This window comes from Monodon monoceros, unplaced genomic scaffold, assembly GCF_005190385.1.
Source record: "Monodon monoceros isolate NGI ecotype Baffin Bay Population unplaced genomic scaffold, NGI_Narwhal_1 Super_Scaffold_18, whole genome shotgun sequence".
NCBI classification, from domain to species: domain Eukaryota; kingdom Metazoa; phylum Chordata; class Mammalia; order Artiodactyla; family Monodontidae; genus Monodon; species Monodon monoceros.
Window position 1 is genome coordinate 155,661,916 of NW_021703774.1, and position 14,689 is coordinate 155,676,604.

Sequence of the window (14,689 nt, forward strand, 5' to 3'; positions counted from 1 at the left end):
TAAAGGGCTTAAACAAGAATATTCTCCCCATTTCACAGATGGTGAAATTGAGGTTTCCTTAACAGGTTCTAACCCCGGGGTCTTCACTAAGAAGTGCTGGAAATAGGAGGGGGAAATTCCTGTGAAACTGTGCGATCCCTTTCTCCAAGGGGCCTCCTTAACAGCTGTCCTGCCGGCGTCGCCAGCTGCCCAGCCAGTTCCTGTCCCTTTCGGAGCCCGCGCTCACCCCGCCTGACGCTCCTAGAGTCTGTCCTTCTGCCGGGTCCCAGGCCCACCGCTGGAGGAATGGAGTTCTCGGAGCTGATCCGTACGGGCCAGGCCCAAGCCGAGCTCCTGCGGGGCCCGGAGATGCCCCCGCTGCGCGGCACGCTTTGCGTCACCGGCCACCACCTGCTGCTGTCGCCAGGACCGCAGGCGACTCCAGACCTGTGGCTGCTGCTGTTGCGTAGTGTCGACTCCATCGAGAAGCGGTGAGACGTGGCGGGGACATCCCCGTAGTCTGGGAACGCATGGCTCCGCAGGGAGAGGGGGGAGGGCAAGCGCAGTTGGAGCTGGTGCCCCCCCTGCATAACGTACAATCCTAAGAAACTCCTTTCTCCTCCCCTCTGGTAGAGGTCAAGGGACATTAAGCCTAAGTTTATCCATCCCCAGGGTCGCGGGTGACGCCGGCACCATCACGCTGCGCTGTAAGGACCTGCGAGTGCTGCAGCTGGACATAGAGGGCGTGGAAGCAACGCTGGACATCGCCCGCTCCATTGAGGTACGCCAGGGTTGCACCAGGGGCACTTAAGCTACCCTATCCCGTAACAAGGGGACTCAGCATCCAGTGTTATCGCGGATGCAGGGTGTTCTGGAGTGCGTGGAGAGGCGGGAGCTGCGGAGCGGAGGGCTGGATTCCGACCTTTCCCAGATCCCTTGCCTTCGTTCCCCAGGCGCTGTCCTCCCTGGAATCGGTCATCACCTCCTTTCCGTTCTTCTACCGTCCCAAGGGCTTGAGATTGGGCGAAGCCTGGCACTTCCACCCACCCGAACGCTACTACAAGCGAATAGCTCGCGAGGTCGGCGCAGTCGTGGGGGCCTGGGGATGTGGGAGAGCCGGGTCTGGAAGGGGCGCGGGGACAGGGCACTCACTGTGTGCCCTAGACCTGGTCTTCGCCCCTCCCTGTGCCGCAGACCAGAGCGTGGCGGCTGAGCGAGGCGAACGAGGACTTCAGCTTGTGCCCCAGTTACCCCCGCGCGGTAATCGTGCCTCGCGCCGTGGACGACGATGCCCTGGCGCGCAGCGCCCGCTTCCGCCAGGGAGGCCGCTTCCCTGTGCTCAGCTACTACCACGCTCCCAGCGGAACCGTGAGCCCCACCCCTCCCCAGAGCCCGCCGCTAGGACCCTCTGCGTCCCTCTTGGCTCTTCTCTACACTGGCCGGCCTGTTGGTTGCCCGGCTTCGGCCCGGGCTCCAGCCCTATTCTGGCCCCGCCCACTCAGCTCAACCCTGCCTTCATTGATTCTGACCCCGCCCCTCTCCCTGGTTTCCGAGTCTCGCCAATCTCTGGCCCCACCTCCGGCTGGTCTGGGCCCACTGAAGCCTTGTCCCTCTTTTGTCAACCCATGACCCGCCCACGTTCTACCCAGCGGGTTCCTTCCCCCTCTGGCCACAACCCACCCATACCCGGTCCGACGCTCCCAGGGCTCCTGGGCTACCCCCCCACCCCACGCCCCATACAGCTCTAGACCCGCTCCAGTGTGTAAACCCGGCCTAGGGATCCCCTGAGCAAAGTCCCTGAACCGGGGCCTGGTGGATACAGTTTCCGAGCTGAGTCCCTGTCTGCAGGTGCTCCTACGTTCCAGCCAGCCCCTGACCGGGCCCCAGAAGCGGCGTTGCGCTGAGGACGAGGAGCTGCTGCGAGCTGTGCTGGCGGAGGCTCGCCCAGGGGCCCGGGGCTTCATCGTGGACACGCGCTCGGCCCAGGCCGCCAAACAGGCCCGCATGACTGGCGGCGGCACCGAGGCCAAGGCCGCCTACCCGGGCTGGAAACGGCTGCACCGGCCCCTGGAGAGGTGAGGGGCCTTCCCATCCTCTCCTAGGTTCTTTCGTGCAGGACTCTTCATGGATGGGGGCAGGGGGAGGGCTGTCTTGTAGGAACTTCCAGGACTGTTAGGTCTTTCCTGGTAGCCATCCTGCCAGGTGGGCATGTCCCCACTGACAGAGCTCATTCCTCTCTAGGCACCCCAACTCTGCCTGGGTAGAAAAAGCACTTCTTTACATTGAACTGAAATTTCTCTTCCAGGAACAACCTCACCATACACACACACACACACACACACACACACACACACACACACGTCCCAGCCCTGCCCTTGAGGGCTGTACCCGCACAGTTGTTATCTGCTCCCTCTGTCTCCAGGTGCTGGTAGAACCAAGAGAAGGTCCTGAGGGACTTTTGTGCTTTGAGATTGGACTGCTCCCCTATCCAGGATATAAAACTCTGTTTATTCATTGATTCGGCCAACATTGACCCAGCACAGAGGCTGAGATGGTGGCCAGCCCAGACATGGTTGGAAGATCAGCAGTAAATGGGCAATTAGAATTCAGTGTGATAAGTAGCAGCACAGAAGAGGCGCCCCTCTGTTAGAATAGGTCATCCTAAGAAAGCTTCCCTGAGAACAGGTGAAGGCACTGCAGGTGTGCAGGAGCAGGGAGCCTAGTCATTTGTTCTGTTTTGGAACTGCAAGCACTTCGGTGAGGTGGGAGTGAGGAGTGTGAGGTGGAGGCAGGGAAAGAGAGATGGAGGTAGAGAGGCTAAAGGGGTGACAGGGGCCAGAGCAAAGGTCTTGAATGCCATGATTATGAGCTCAGAGCTTATCCTAAAGGCAGTGGGGAGCCACTGAAGGCTTTTAAACAAGCCTGAAAAAGTCTCAGTTAGACTTTCTGGCAGGAGGTTACTGGTGATCTAGAGCATAACAGTTCCTGGGAAGTAGGAGCAGATACCAGAATCTCAGGAGTATCGTGTTTCTCTTGTTAGACTGGTTCTCCCCAGGGGGTACTGTGTTGCTCCCATCAGACTAGGGTACATCAAGGGTACTGTGACACCTTCATCAAATTGGGGTTTCCCAGGGCATTCTGTTTCTCCAGGGGGCTATGTGACCCCTCCCCAGGCATTGCTATGCTTCCCCAACAGACTAGGTCTCCCCAAAGGGTCTTGGGTCTCCTCAAGTTTGGGGAAACATTTCCATCAGATTAGGTGGGCTCTCCAAGGGGCCCTGTGTCCCTCTTGTCAGATGGGCTCCTCTGAGGGCTCTATGTCTCCCTCACTGGTCTGGAGCATTTGTTCCTAGGCTATGCTCACCAGAGCTTGGGCTGGAGAAGGGATGACCAGACTCCCACTTGTGCAGGGGGCGGCCCCTACAGGAGAGCTTCGTGCGCCTGATGGAAGCCTGTGGGGACCCGGAGCAGAGCATGGACCGCTGGCTTAGTCGACTAGATGGCTGCCGCTGGCTGTCACATGTGAAGGAGGCACTAAGCACAGCCTGCCTAGCAGCCCAGGGCATGGAGTGGTAAGCCCCGCCCCCCACCCCGCCCTACAAGAAAGAGAAGAGGGCAGGGTGGGCAGGGCTCTCAATGTCTGGGCACAAAACCACATCTCAGTAAGCAAATACAGGTTTCAAATGGGTCCTTTATATTCCTGGCCTGGCTACCCCAGGCAGGGAAGGACAGGCCACTGTTGATAAGCCCTGGGCCCACAGGGAAGGGGCCTGCATCCTGGTGCATGGGGCCGAAGGCACGGACAGCACCCTGCTAGTGACTTCACTGGGCCAACTCATCCTAGACCCCTTGAGCCGAACCATGGCTGGATTCCAGGAACTGATAGAGCGAGAGTGGATCCAGGTAAGTGGCCGCCCAGCCCAGCCCTAACCCTCCATCCAGAATCTCCACTTCCTTGTGCCCATCGCTCTGCCCCCTCCCCAGGCCGGCCACCCCTTCCAGCTGCGCTGTGCTCATTCGGCCTTCTCCCACACCCGCCCCAAGCACGAGGCACCCATCTTTCTCCTCTTCCTGGACTGCATGTGGCAGCTGGGCCGCCAGTTCCCGCTGTCGCTGGAGTTTGGGGAGGGGATGCTGTTGGCGCTGTTTGATCACTCCTATGCCTCCCCTTTTGGCACCTTCCTCTGCAACAGTGAAAAGGAGGTGAGCTAAGGGGGTGTCAAGGTGGGTCAGAGGGCAGGCACAGGACAGGGGTGGGTACCTGCTGCATTGGCGCCTACTTTCTTAGAAGACATCTTCGGGAATTTGCTGGGGGACCGTGGTTAGGACTTGGCGCTTTCACTGCTGGGGCCCGGTTCGATCCCTGGTTGGGGAACTAAGATCCTGCAAGCTGCAAGGCACAGCCAAAAAAAAAAAGACATCTTTCCCTTTCAAACGAGTTTCTCTCTTAGAAAAACTCGGAGCGTCCTCTCCTCTCCTACCTCCAGAGCTCACACTTACCCCTAACTTCTGCAAAGCCCGAAATAAATGGGTCCATGGCCAATCCTTCAGACCTACCCCCCACTCTGTCCATAGCCAAGAACAAGTGCACTCCTAGCTTAAAAACAAAGACTGAAGGGGAAAGTTGCTGCCAAAGTCATTTCTGGGGCTCTCTACCACTTTGCAGGGTTGATTCTAGTGAAGCAATAGAGTAGAGGTTGAATGCTGAGTCAAATTGTTTGGGCTCAAATTCTGGCTTCACCACTCACCTGCTGGGCGATCAAAAGCAACCCTGAATCTGTTTCATCAGTAGCAAGCAAAGAATCATAATAGTCACAATAGCCTAGAGGTGGGGTGGGGGCACGTGTGAGGACTGGCTGAGTTAAAGTGTGGAAAGTGCTTAGCACAGTGCCTGGCACACAGTGGGCACACGAGTGGTAGTCATTTTTATTATTTGGTTGGCTTGTTGCATATGCAGCCAATGAGCTCTCATTAGCCATCTTTCTCTCATCAGACTGAGATGAGGGGAGGGAGGGTTCACTGCTCATATTTAGTTATCTTTTGTTGCCCAGTGGCCTCCTCTCCACCATGTTGTCTTTACTAACTCTGCTTATCATCCAGGTTAGAAACATTTTTACCTCCCTCTCCCCCATCCTTCATATTTACCTTTTCTTCTAAGAATTTATTTTTTTTAATATTTGGTTGCACCAGGTCCTAGTTGCGGCTCGCCGGCTCCTTAGTTGTGGCATGCAAACTCTTAGTTGTGGCATGTATGTGGGATCTAGTTCCCTGACCAGGGATCGAACCTGGGCCCCTTGCATTGAGAGCACGGAGTCCTAACCATTGCGCCACCAGGGAAGTCTCTCTACTAAGAATTTCTTAGCTTAGTCCTTTCCTGTCCAAGGCCCCTCCTACTACCCTAATCCAGACTTTCCTTTCCAAGTGGACCACTGGAACAGCTTCCTCACTGCTCTTATTATCTCCACTTTCATCCTTTTTTTTTAACTCATCAGTCTAGACCTATCAATATGCACCTTGGGCCCTTTCCCACTTTCTTGCTTTTGCTCCTGCAGTTCCCCCTAAGTATTTCCATGTTTTTGCACACCTGGTGAACTGTTGCTGATAGACCCAGCTCAAATGGCACACTCTTAATTAGCCTTCCCTGATCCTTTCAAAGCAAAGCTAAGCAGAACTCCTTAAGAACTAGGACTTTGTCTTATTCCTGCTTTATTGTAGTGCCCAGTTCAGGATCTGACTGGCTACTGTCATCTGCGGGAGAGGGTATCACTGCCCTGGGGGAGCTGTCACCCTACTAACCAGCGCCCTCACCTGGAATTCCAGAGGGCATAGCTGAGTCTGGAAGCTCACTCTCTCACTCCCTCCAGATGCCTGTGTGAAGTGAGAACTCAAACACACTCCTTGTGGTCTGGGCTCAATCAGCCAAAAGAGCAACGAAAACTCCAGAACCCGCTCTACGTCCCCAATCCCTTGGCCATCTGGCCCTCTGTGGAGCCCCAGAGCCTGCGACTGTGGCAAGGTGACCCCCTCTCCCTCCTCCTCCCTGGGGGAGTTCTCCCCTCTGCTCAGCTCCCTTACCTGTCCTCCTCCTCTTCCTCAGGCCTGTTTCTGCGCTGGACCCATCCACCTGAGCCTTCAGAGGTAGCATGGGAGAAGGTGTGGCAAATAGCAACAGATCAGAAGACAGAAGGCTCTCAGCCAACAGATTCAGCCTCTGAGTCCCAACCCTAAGTACTGGTCCTTGGATGGTGGTTGAGATGTTCCTGAAACTTCTCCAGGCCCCTCAGCACCTTTGGACCTTGAATGATGGTGCCTGCAACCCAGCCTAGCCCATAATACTGAAGTTCCAGGTTTGAAGTGTCCGAAGTGTAGGGAGAAGGTCCAAATAATAAAGGTATCCATGATTGGTATGAGTTTGCTGGGGCATCACTGAGAAGGGAAAGTGTTGAAACTGACGAAATTTCTGACCAGAAACCATTTATTTCCAAACTAATTTATTTCTCAGAGTCCAAAGCCTTCTGTGAACCTGGCCCATATGGAGATCCGGCGTGTGTGTGTGTGTGTGTGTGTGTGTGTGTGTGTGTGGTGTGCAGTGGAAGCTCGGAGTCCTAATCACTGGATAGCCAGGGAATTCCCAGAGATCCGGCTTCTTTTTTTTTTTTTTTTTGAGATCCGGCTTCTTAAGCCTCAAACTCAAATTCAAAGTACTGTGGGTCGAAGTAGTGGATGCGGACATAACCATCTTCTCCGCCGCTGCTGTAGCTGGAAAGAGACAGGCAGGGCCCGGTCAGAGGCCTGCCCTGGGGGAGGCAGGCCTAGCGGGCAGGGCATGGGAAAGGGGCAGAGGCAGGCAGACCAGGGCTGAGCTCAGCTCCCTTCACTGGGCCCTACCTCTTGCCATCAGGATGGAAGGCAACACTGTTGATAGGTCCAAAGTGACCCTTGATTCTTCCAAACTCTTCTTCAAAGGCCAAGTGGAAGAACCTGGAGGAGAGAGTGGGGTGGGAAGTGACAGTTTATTCATTTTCCATCTCCTTCCAAAACATGTCGAGAGGTACCACTCCCCAAACACAAACTGTAAAGTGGGGAAACTGGGAAAAGGGGAAATGGATGTGAACAGAACAAGACAAAGTTGGGGGAAGATTGGACCCAAATGTCTTCCTTACTATGTGCTGGGCAGTGCTCTAAGAGCTTAACAACTATTAAGTCATTTATTTTTTTTTATTTTTTATTTTTTTGCAGTACGCGGGCCTCTCACTGTCGTGGCCTCTCCCGCTGCGGAGCACAGGCTCCGGATGCGCAGTCTCAGCAGCGCTCCGCGCGGCATGTAGAATCTTCCCGCACCGGGGCACGAACCCGTGTCCCCTGCATCAGCAGGCGGACTCTCAACCACTGCGCCACCAGGGAAGCCCAAGTCATTTATTTAATCTGCACAGTTTTATGAGGTAAGTATATTATCATTGTCTTCATTATACAGTCAAGGGTAATTGGGCACAGAGAACTACAGTGATGTGTAGAGCTTCAGAGCGAGCCCAAGAGTTCATGCTCTTAACTGCTATATTATACACTTGTCACAGGAGGGCCACAAATCTGGCTGCACTTCCTAGCAGCCAATGAATTAAGGGAAGTCTCTTTAGTTTTATGGTTTGTGTCCATCATGAAAGACATTTCATGAAGTTTCAGTTTGGAAGAGCTCCTTCCCCCTTTACCTGGCCTCAAACTTGCCAATCCTGGTGGAAGTGGTGGTTACATCCATTGCTTCCTGACCACCGCCCAGCACCACCTGAAGGGAAGAAGAAACTCTAGACAGGCCCAAAGGGCAGGCAAATCCATTTTCTGTTTTTTCCCCCCACCCCATAAGCCTTTAATTATCTCCCACATCAGATTAGGAATACATTAAGGGTAAGGAACAAACATCCTTCAGCCACCTCCTACCCTGTCCCCTGGGGCTTCCCAATCATTCAGCCTTGTTGCTGCTCTGAGAATCTCCTCTCTGCCTGACACCATTTTCCCCCAGAGATCTTTTCTTAATTGCTAGACAAACAACTAGATCCTGGAAACATTCTGAGGCTTTAGCAAGAAGCTCGGGTGGGGTCCCTTACATGGTCATAGTTGGGAGAGAGGGCAGCTGAGTTGACGGGACGTTCTGTCCGGAAAGTCTTCTGGTGTTCAAGGGTTGTGGAGTCAAAGAGCTAGAGAAGGCAGGGGAGAAATCTGTAAAAGGAGCCTTCTTGGGGGGAAGTCGAGAGCCAGGCTGGAGGGTGGGATCAGCCCCACCAGACCCCTTGCCCGGGCTCACCTTGGCTGTGTTGTCCTTGGATGCAGTGACAAACATAGTCATGTCCCTGGATAACTGGATGTCATTGATCTGCCGGGAGTGCTCCTTAATAGTCACCAATACCTCCCCAGACTGCAAAAGAAAGAAGAGTGAGGCTCTGACCAACCTGATCCTCACTACCCCACTGCTCAGCCAGGGTTCTGGACTGTTTCTTGTTCCATGAAGGGGAGGGGTCTGGGCTGGGGCTGCCTCAGTGTCCCCTGAATCAACATTTACTCCCACTCCCAAGCCCAACCTGGCCCAAGTATGCAGGTTTTGTAAACACTGCTAGTTTACCTAGGAAAACACACACTTATGGTGACAAATCTACAGACCTATTAATTAATCATCATGTAACAGTAGAGAAGTTTCCGTTTAATCCTTCCAACAAATATTTATTGAATGGCTACTATTTGCCAAGCATTGTGCTAAGCACTTAGCGACACCTATTTCCTTTAGTCCTCACAACGATCCTATGACGTACGTATTTTAACAGAAATTTTAAAAGGAATAAACTAAGGTTCAGAGAGGTGATGTGACTGGAGATCCTAAAGCCAGTCAGAGGCAGAATCCACTCGCATCTCCTTCCCTCGTAGGGTCTTGGTCACAGTTCACGAGGACCACTGCTCGTCCATCCTTTTCTTAGGTCTCTTCAAAAGGCCGTCTCATCTCCTGATTTCCCTTCCCACTAAAAGAACCTGCTAGACTATGTAGTACAGAGTTTTAGAGTCTGCCCTTAAAAGTACTTCTCTGGGCTTCCCTGGTGGCTCAGTGGTTGAGAGCCCGCCTGCTGATGCAGGGGACACGGATTTGTGCCCCGGTCTGGGAAGATCCCACATGCCACGGCGCGGTTGGGCCCCTGAGCCATGGCCGCTGAGCCTGCGCGTCTGGAGCCTGTGCTCCTGTGCTCCGCAACAGGAGAGGCCACAACAGTGAGAGGCCCGCATACCACAAAAAAAAAAAGTACTTCTCTGTAGGAGTTCCCTGGCAGTCCAATGGTTAGGATTCTGCGCTTTCACTGACAAGGGCCTGGGTTCAATCCCTGGGCAGGGAACTAAGATCCTGCAAGCCAAGCAGCGTGGCCAAAAACAAACAAACAAAACTTCTCTGTGCCTCAATTTCTCTATCTAGAAAACAAGATTATTAAAAGCCCTGAGGGCGGACTTCCCTGGTGGCCCAGTGGTTAAGAAACTGCCGGCCAATGCAGGGGACACGGTTCGAGCCCTAGTCCAGGAAGATCCCACATGCCTTGGAGCAACTAAGCTTGTGCGCCACAACTACTGAGCCTGCGCTCTAGAGCCCGCAAGCCACAACTAATGAGCCCACGTGCCACAACTAATGAAGCCCAAGCACCTAGAGCCCATGCTCCACAACAAAGAGGAGCCACCGCAATGAGAAGCCCGCGTACCACAACAAAGAGTAGCCCCCACTCTCCACAGGTAGAGAAAGCCCATGCGCAGCAACGAAGACCCGACGCAGCCAAAAATAAATAAATAAAATTAATTAATTTTAAAAAAAAAAGCCCCCAGGGGTAATTCCCTGGAGGTCCAGTGGTTAGGACTCGGCCTCAAACTGGCATTCTCACTGCCGATCCCTGGTCTGGGAACTAACATCCCACAAGCTGCATGGCGTGGCCAAAAAAAAAAAAAAAAGCCCTCTGGGTCAAGGGCCACTGTAAGGATACTGGAACTGGGTCTTAACTGACTTTGAATGACAGGCACCTGGCCTGTGCTCTGTAAACATTTGTTGGATGATTAAAAGGCCTCAAGCATTAGGCCTCAAACAGAGACCCTCAGAAGACTGTCATTTCCTTTCCTGAGTTACTTTCACCTATTCTGAGGGAAGAATGTATTTCTGTCTCCTCCATTAATTTGGACACATGGTAGGGACGTATCTGGCTCTTACATTTCAGGGAACAAGTACCAGCTTTGCAGTCAGGCCTACCTGGGGGCACAGATCAGCTCACTGTTTGCTATCATCAAGCGTTATTTATGTCTTTGCCCTTGGTTCCCATTCCCTTCCTGCAGGTAAGCCTGGTACTTTAGTGGACCACAGTCAGTGCTTGCTGAGTGACTGACTAACCTTTATGGTATTATAGTCCAGTATTCTTCAGAAACCCAGACACCCACATCTGAAATCCGAGACAGCCTGGACTTTACCCTTTGCTCTTGTGGGTCCATCTCATCAGTCACCTCTGAACGTCTCCTGACTGTCAGGTAGTCCACATCCCCATGACTACTGCCTAGTTTACGTCCATTCTCCAAGCTAGCCTGCGAGAGCTTTCTAAAGAGAAAACCTGATCATCCATAACCATTTGAAGATTACCTCCTGCCTAAGGGAAAATTACAACTCCTTTGTCTCCTGACCCGCAAACTATCTAGTCCTGGTTCCTCTCTTCCGGCTTGAAGCTCCATTTATTCTTCACAGATTAACGTACATGCCACCTCCTCTGTGACAGAGGGCACTTTCTGTACTTGGCTGAGACCTCTATGGTGGCAAAACTCACAATCTGACCCACGTGCTAGCTGTTTGCCAGTCTGTCTCCCCTGGGGCAGGGCCCACGTCTGATTCACTTCTTTGTCCTCAGAGGCTAGGATGGGGCCTGGCACTCAGTAGTGGCAGGAGAATGCTTAACTGTGATCATTAGTAACATATCCTGAGTACTCTATGACAAGTTTTTCAAACACCTGATGTCATCTGATCCTTGAAACATCTTACAGATAAATAGGCTCCGTGAAGTTATGTAATACGCCCAAGATCACATAATGAGAAAGGGGTGAAATCTGTATGTGAATCCAGCGCTCTTAACCACTGGGCTTATCCTGCCTCTCATAGAGAATCATTCTGATGGGCTTAGGCCTCACCCACCCCCTTACCTTGGCGCTATACTGGTTGAGCTCTCCGCCCTCATGGCCTGCAATGATGCACTCGCCAAGGGGTCCCCAAACAGCACTGGTGATCTTGGAGTCGTTGCACGGGATCTTCATGTAGGGCTCGTTGTTGTCTGTGTGGGGCAGCAGATGTCAGGCCCTGGGCTCTGGAGTCGAGCCCTTCACCTCAACTCTAGTCCTGAGCCCCAGCACTGGCTCACCAATCTGGCTCGGATCCCGCAGGTCGAAGAAGCTCACGAAGCACTGGTAGCCCATCTGCTTGTCCGTGGAGAACATGATGATGTTGCCCCCGAAGTCAAAGCCACAGGTCCGGACTGCTGAATTGGTCTTGAGTAGGGCCAGCTGCTTCCCTGGAGACAGGCAGAGTGTGGGCTAGCCCTTGCCCACTGCAGGGAGGACTCTCTCTACACTTGCCTATTGGGATTTCCCTCGTGGCACAGTGGATAAGACTCCGCACTCCCAATGCAGGGAGCCGGGGTTCTATCCCTGGTCAGGGAACTAGATCCCACATGCATGCTGCAACTAAGAGTTCGTATGCCACAACTAAGGAGCCCATGTCCTGCAACTAAGGAGCTGGTGCAACCAAATAAATATTTTTTAAAAGCAAAACAAACAAAAAAATACACTTGCCTATCGTCACGTTGCACTGTTTCTCCTGCACTACTGACTCTAGTGCCCTCCCCCACTTTTTTCCTCACTGCTGTGCTTTGGCTCAAGTCTTTTAACTTCTCCCCACAGTCCCTCCTCAGACACCTGCCACTGTGGCACTCACAGTGGACTGCATTCTATCTGTCTCTGCCTCAGAATGCACTCTTCCACAGCAAAGTCCTGCTCTAATTTCTTTGTGTGTCCCCAGTGCCCAGCAAAGACCTGGGAGATCTGGATTACCGGTAAACATTTACTAAATGGAGCAGCTTAATAGGCTCCCCTGTCTTCTGTCTGTTCCTCCAATGCTCCCCACTGCTATCTGGGCTTGCTAAACACGCTCTTCCCTGCTCAGGGACCTCCACGGCATGCCAAATCCTACAGAACAAAGCCACGCTCCCGAGTTTGCATTCAAGGCCTGTTCTGGCCCTAGCCTGCCTCAGCTTCCCCACTGCTGTCTATTTCATCCCCCAAGAAGCAGGAACTCCCGCCAGATCAGATGGCTTGGATATGATACTTGCCCTGCTTTCATTCCTGCATGTTCCAGAGCGATGACCTCTTTCTCATCCTTCAAGCCCCAGCTCATATGACATTTACTTTGGGAAACCTTCCCAGGCTGTTCCCACCCCCATTCCAGGCATTCAGTTGCCCACCTCCGGCCTTCCACAGTGCTCTTTGCTTCCTCTAACATGGCTTATGTCTCACCGTATGCCTCTTTTCTCCTCTGTCTTCTTTATTTTCTTGTCTGTCTCTTTTTCCCTAGACTAAGAACCATCTCTGGATTTATCTCTATTTACCCAGAATCTTTAGGTCCTCACTGTTTGCTGTAAAAGTGAAGGATTCAGGCTTACCTGTTTCACAGTCCCAGAGACGACAGCTGTTGTCAGCTGAGCCGGTGAGGACATGCTTGGTGTCCCCTGAAGAGGGTGTTAAGAAGCATGACAGAGTTCACCTGAGCCCTTGTCCTCCTGGAAGGCCAACTGAATCACCTCCCTATTCAGCACCAGAGAGCCTTCCTTCTTCTCTCATCCTAACCTCCTCATCCAGAACTGGAACTTGTCCTAAATGCTCCCCCAACCAATGAACAGACCAAGGAGGCAGGTAGCATCATTCTCTAGACCCACAAGAGCAACCCAAACTCCCAACTCCAAGTCAGCAGCCTCTCCATTGCTGGCAGACCCTGGGAGCACAGACTCAGAGCAAAGACAAGGATACAGTCAGCGTCCACACACCACACAGCTCCGGTATGGCCCATATAGGTGCCCAGCCTCTCACCATTCACAGAGTACCATACATTGACAATCTGGAGGTGTCAATGACAATATGACAGAGTGATAGGCATCTCAGGCAAAGCAACGGCCTCCTATTTTGCCCCAGGAGCCCCCAGCAGCCTCTACCTAGGCCAGATTCTGCCCTCTCCTGCTCATCTCTTGGGAAACAGCAGGTTGCTGGTAAAAAGACCAACTCCTGGATTCTCCTCTTTCCCACAGGTAAGCAGCAAGGGAGTCAGGAGGCTTGCAAAAAGTCTCCATTTGCCACTATACCGGCCCTTTCCCAGACTCCTAAACCCTCAGAAAAATAAAAGGTCAAGTCAGGTGCGAGCCTAGCAAAACAGTAGCTTTGGTGTTCTGTCCAAATGGGAGCAGTTGGTAGTAGGGAAGCCTGGGTTCCCATCCCTGCTCTGCTACTATCTCACTGTATTATCTCAAAATTAGTGCTTCTCTCCTCTGAACTTCAGTTTTCCCATCTGTAAAATGGTCAGGACAGTAACGCCTTCTTCAAAGGGTAGCTCCAATAAAATACTGTCTAAGGAATTTAAAATATAAGTGACTAACATTAATTAGGCACTCACACACACTAAGCTCCTTACTTGAATAATCTCATTAATCTTAAAGACAACCCCAGAAAGAAGCACTATTACTACCCATATTTTGTAAGAAGGGACACTTTTAAGTTTATAAAGGTTAAACGACATGCTCAAAGTCACACTGCTAGTGAACGCAGCACTCAGGATTCAAATCAGGTCTGTTTGGTTTCAGAGCCCTCACTTTCAGGCACTCGAGTTAACTTCCTCCATATGGAGGTGCCTCAAAAGGCAGTACTGTGAGGGGCTGTCTGCAGTCAGTGAGCGGCAGGAAAGGGCTGACTGAAATGATACCAGGGACATCTTCATTAAGGCCTCTGTGTCCCTCGCCACCCAAGGATCAACTTTCCCTTTCTTCAGGTGGTCTGTTCCCCTATCCTTGTAGAATAGTTTTGTTCTTCCCCAGAATGGTCTCCTCTCCGCTCCCTGAGCAAGCTGACCCTCGTCCCCCTTCCCCTTCCACAAGGTCCCTTGCTTTTCTTCTCCCCGGCTAGTCCTTCCTTCTACCAACAACTGAGTCCTTTCCCACCTCTCCAGGTTTAATGTTCTCGCCCTCCTAATCCCGGGATGGTCTCTCGCTACTTCTCAGAATGGGGCGCTCTTTGGGTTCTCTCTCACGGCAAAACTGGCCTATCCACCCTTCGCCCCGGCAGAATGAACTCGCCCCCTCCCGGGCCCCCTCCGCACTGTCCCGGCGGCTCGCCCTCCGGCCGACGCTCACCGGGTCCTTGGCCACCGTGAAGAGGAGGTCTCCCTCGCGGTTGTACTTAATCTGCGTAATGGACCGCTCATGGCCCTGCAGCAGGATCGGCTTCTGTGGGGACAGGACGGGAGTGTCAGCGCCCAGAATCGGCCCCGGCCCGGACCCCCAGGGCAACAACTCTAACTCAGGGGAACTCACCATGCCGGCGGTGACGCGAGGAAAAACGCAACGCGAGCAGAACCGGAAGAGGCTTTGGCACCACTTCCGGATTACGGGTCTCCGCCCCTTCGTTC

The 14,689-nt window shown here is 52.9% G+C and overlaps 2 protein-coding genes across 9 annotated transcripts; one reads left to right on the forward strand and one right to left on the reverse strand.

The window, feature by feature from the left end:
• Positions 1–11,612, forward strand: LOC114898695 (myotubularin-related protein 9-like). Of its 8 annotated transcripts, none has more exons than XM_029228634.1 (12): positions 1–470; positions 652–760; positions 933–1,058; positions 1,174–1,347; positions 1,828–2,054; positions 3,390–3,551; positions 3,741–3,882; positions 3,964–5,739; positions 5,844–5,995; positions 6,077–6,370; positions 7,219–7,421; positions 11,407–11,612. In XM_029228634.1, exons 1-8 carry the CDS (start codon positions 286–288, stop codon positions 4,189–4,191), a joined length of 1,353 nt encoding a protein of 450 aa, XP_029084467.1. In that variant the 5' UTR covers positions 1–285; the 3' UTR covers positions 4,192–5,739; positions 5,844–5,995; positions 6,077–6,370; positions 7,219–7,421; positions 11,407–11,612. The 8 variants fall into 8 exon arrangements, with proteins under 8 accessions (XP_029084467.1, XP_029084462.1, XP_029084463.1 ...); XM_029228629.1 differs by having other exon boundaries at positions 3,964–4,182; XM_029228630.1 differs by lacking the exon at positions 11,407–11,612 and adding an exon at positions 9,425–9,604 and having other exon boundaries at positions 3,964–4,182.
• EIF3I (eukaryotic translation initiation factor 3 subunit I) lies at positions 6,611–14,675 on the reverse strand. The gene is made up of 11 exons (XM_029228638.1): positions 14,595–14,675; positions 14,415–14,507; positions 13,045–13,132; positions 12,681–12,746; positions 11,385–11,534; positions 11,170–11,297; positions 8,276–8,386; positions 8,079–8,168; positions 7,686–7,759; positions 6,868–6,960; positions 6,611–6,738 (listed from the first exon to the last, which is right to left on the reverse strand). Exons 1-11 carry the CDS (start codon positions 14,595–14,597, stop codon positions 6,657–6,659), a joined length of 978 nt encoding a protein of 325 aa, XP_029084471.1. The 5' UTR covers positions 14,598–14,675; the 3' UTR covers positions 6,611–6,656.
• Positions 14,676–14,689: the final 14 nt, after the last annotated feature.

Excerpts from the sequence above, each read along its gene's own strand:
- LOC114898695 (XM_029228629.1), top strand. The coding sequence starts at position 286 with ATGGAGTTCTCGGAGCTGATCCGTACGGGCCAGGCCCAAGCCGAGCTC. Across the intron at positions 471-651 it reads GTCGACTCCATCGAGAAGCG|GGTCGCGGGTGACGCCGGCA; the intron begins GTGAGACGTGGC and ends ATCCATCCCCAG. Across the intron at positions 1,059-1,173 it reads ACAAGCGAATAGCTCGCGAG|ACCAGAGCGTGGCGGCTGAG; the intron begins GTCGGCGCAGTC and ends CCTGTGCCGCAG.
- EIF3I (XM_029228638.1), bottom strand. Across the intron at positions 11,535-12,680 it reads TCTCTGGGACTGTGAAACAG|GGAAGCAGCTGGCCCTACTC; the intron begins GTAAGCCTGAAT and ends GCCTGTCTCCAG. Across the intron at positions 6,739-6,867 it reads TTCCATCCTGATGGCAAGAG|CTACAGCAGCGGCGGAGAAG; the intron begins GTAGGGCCCAGT and ends GTCTCTTTCCAG.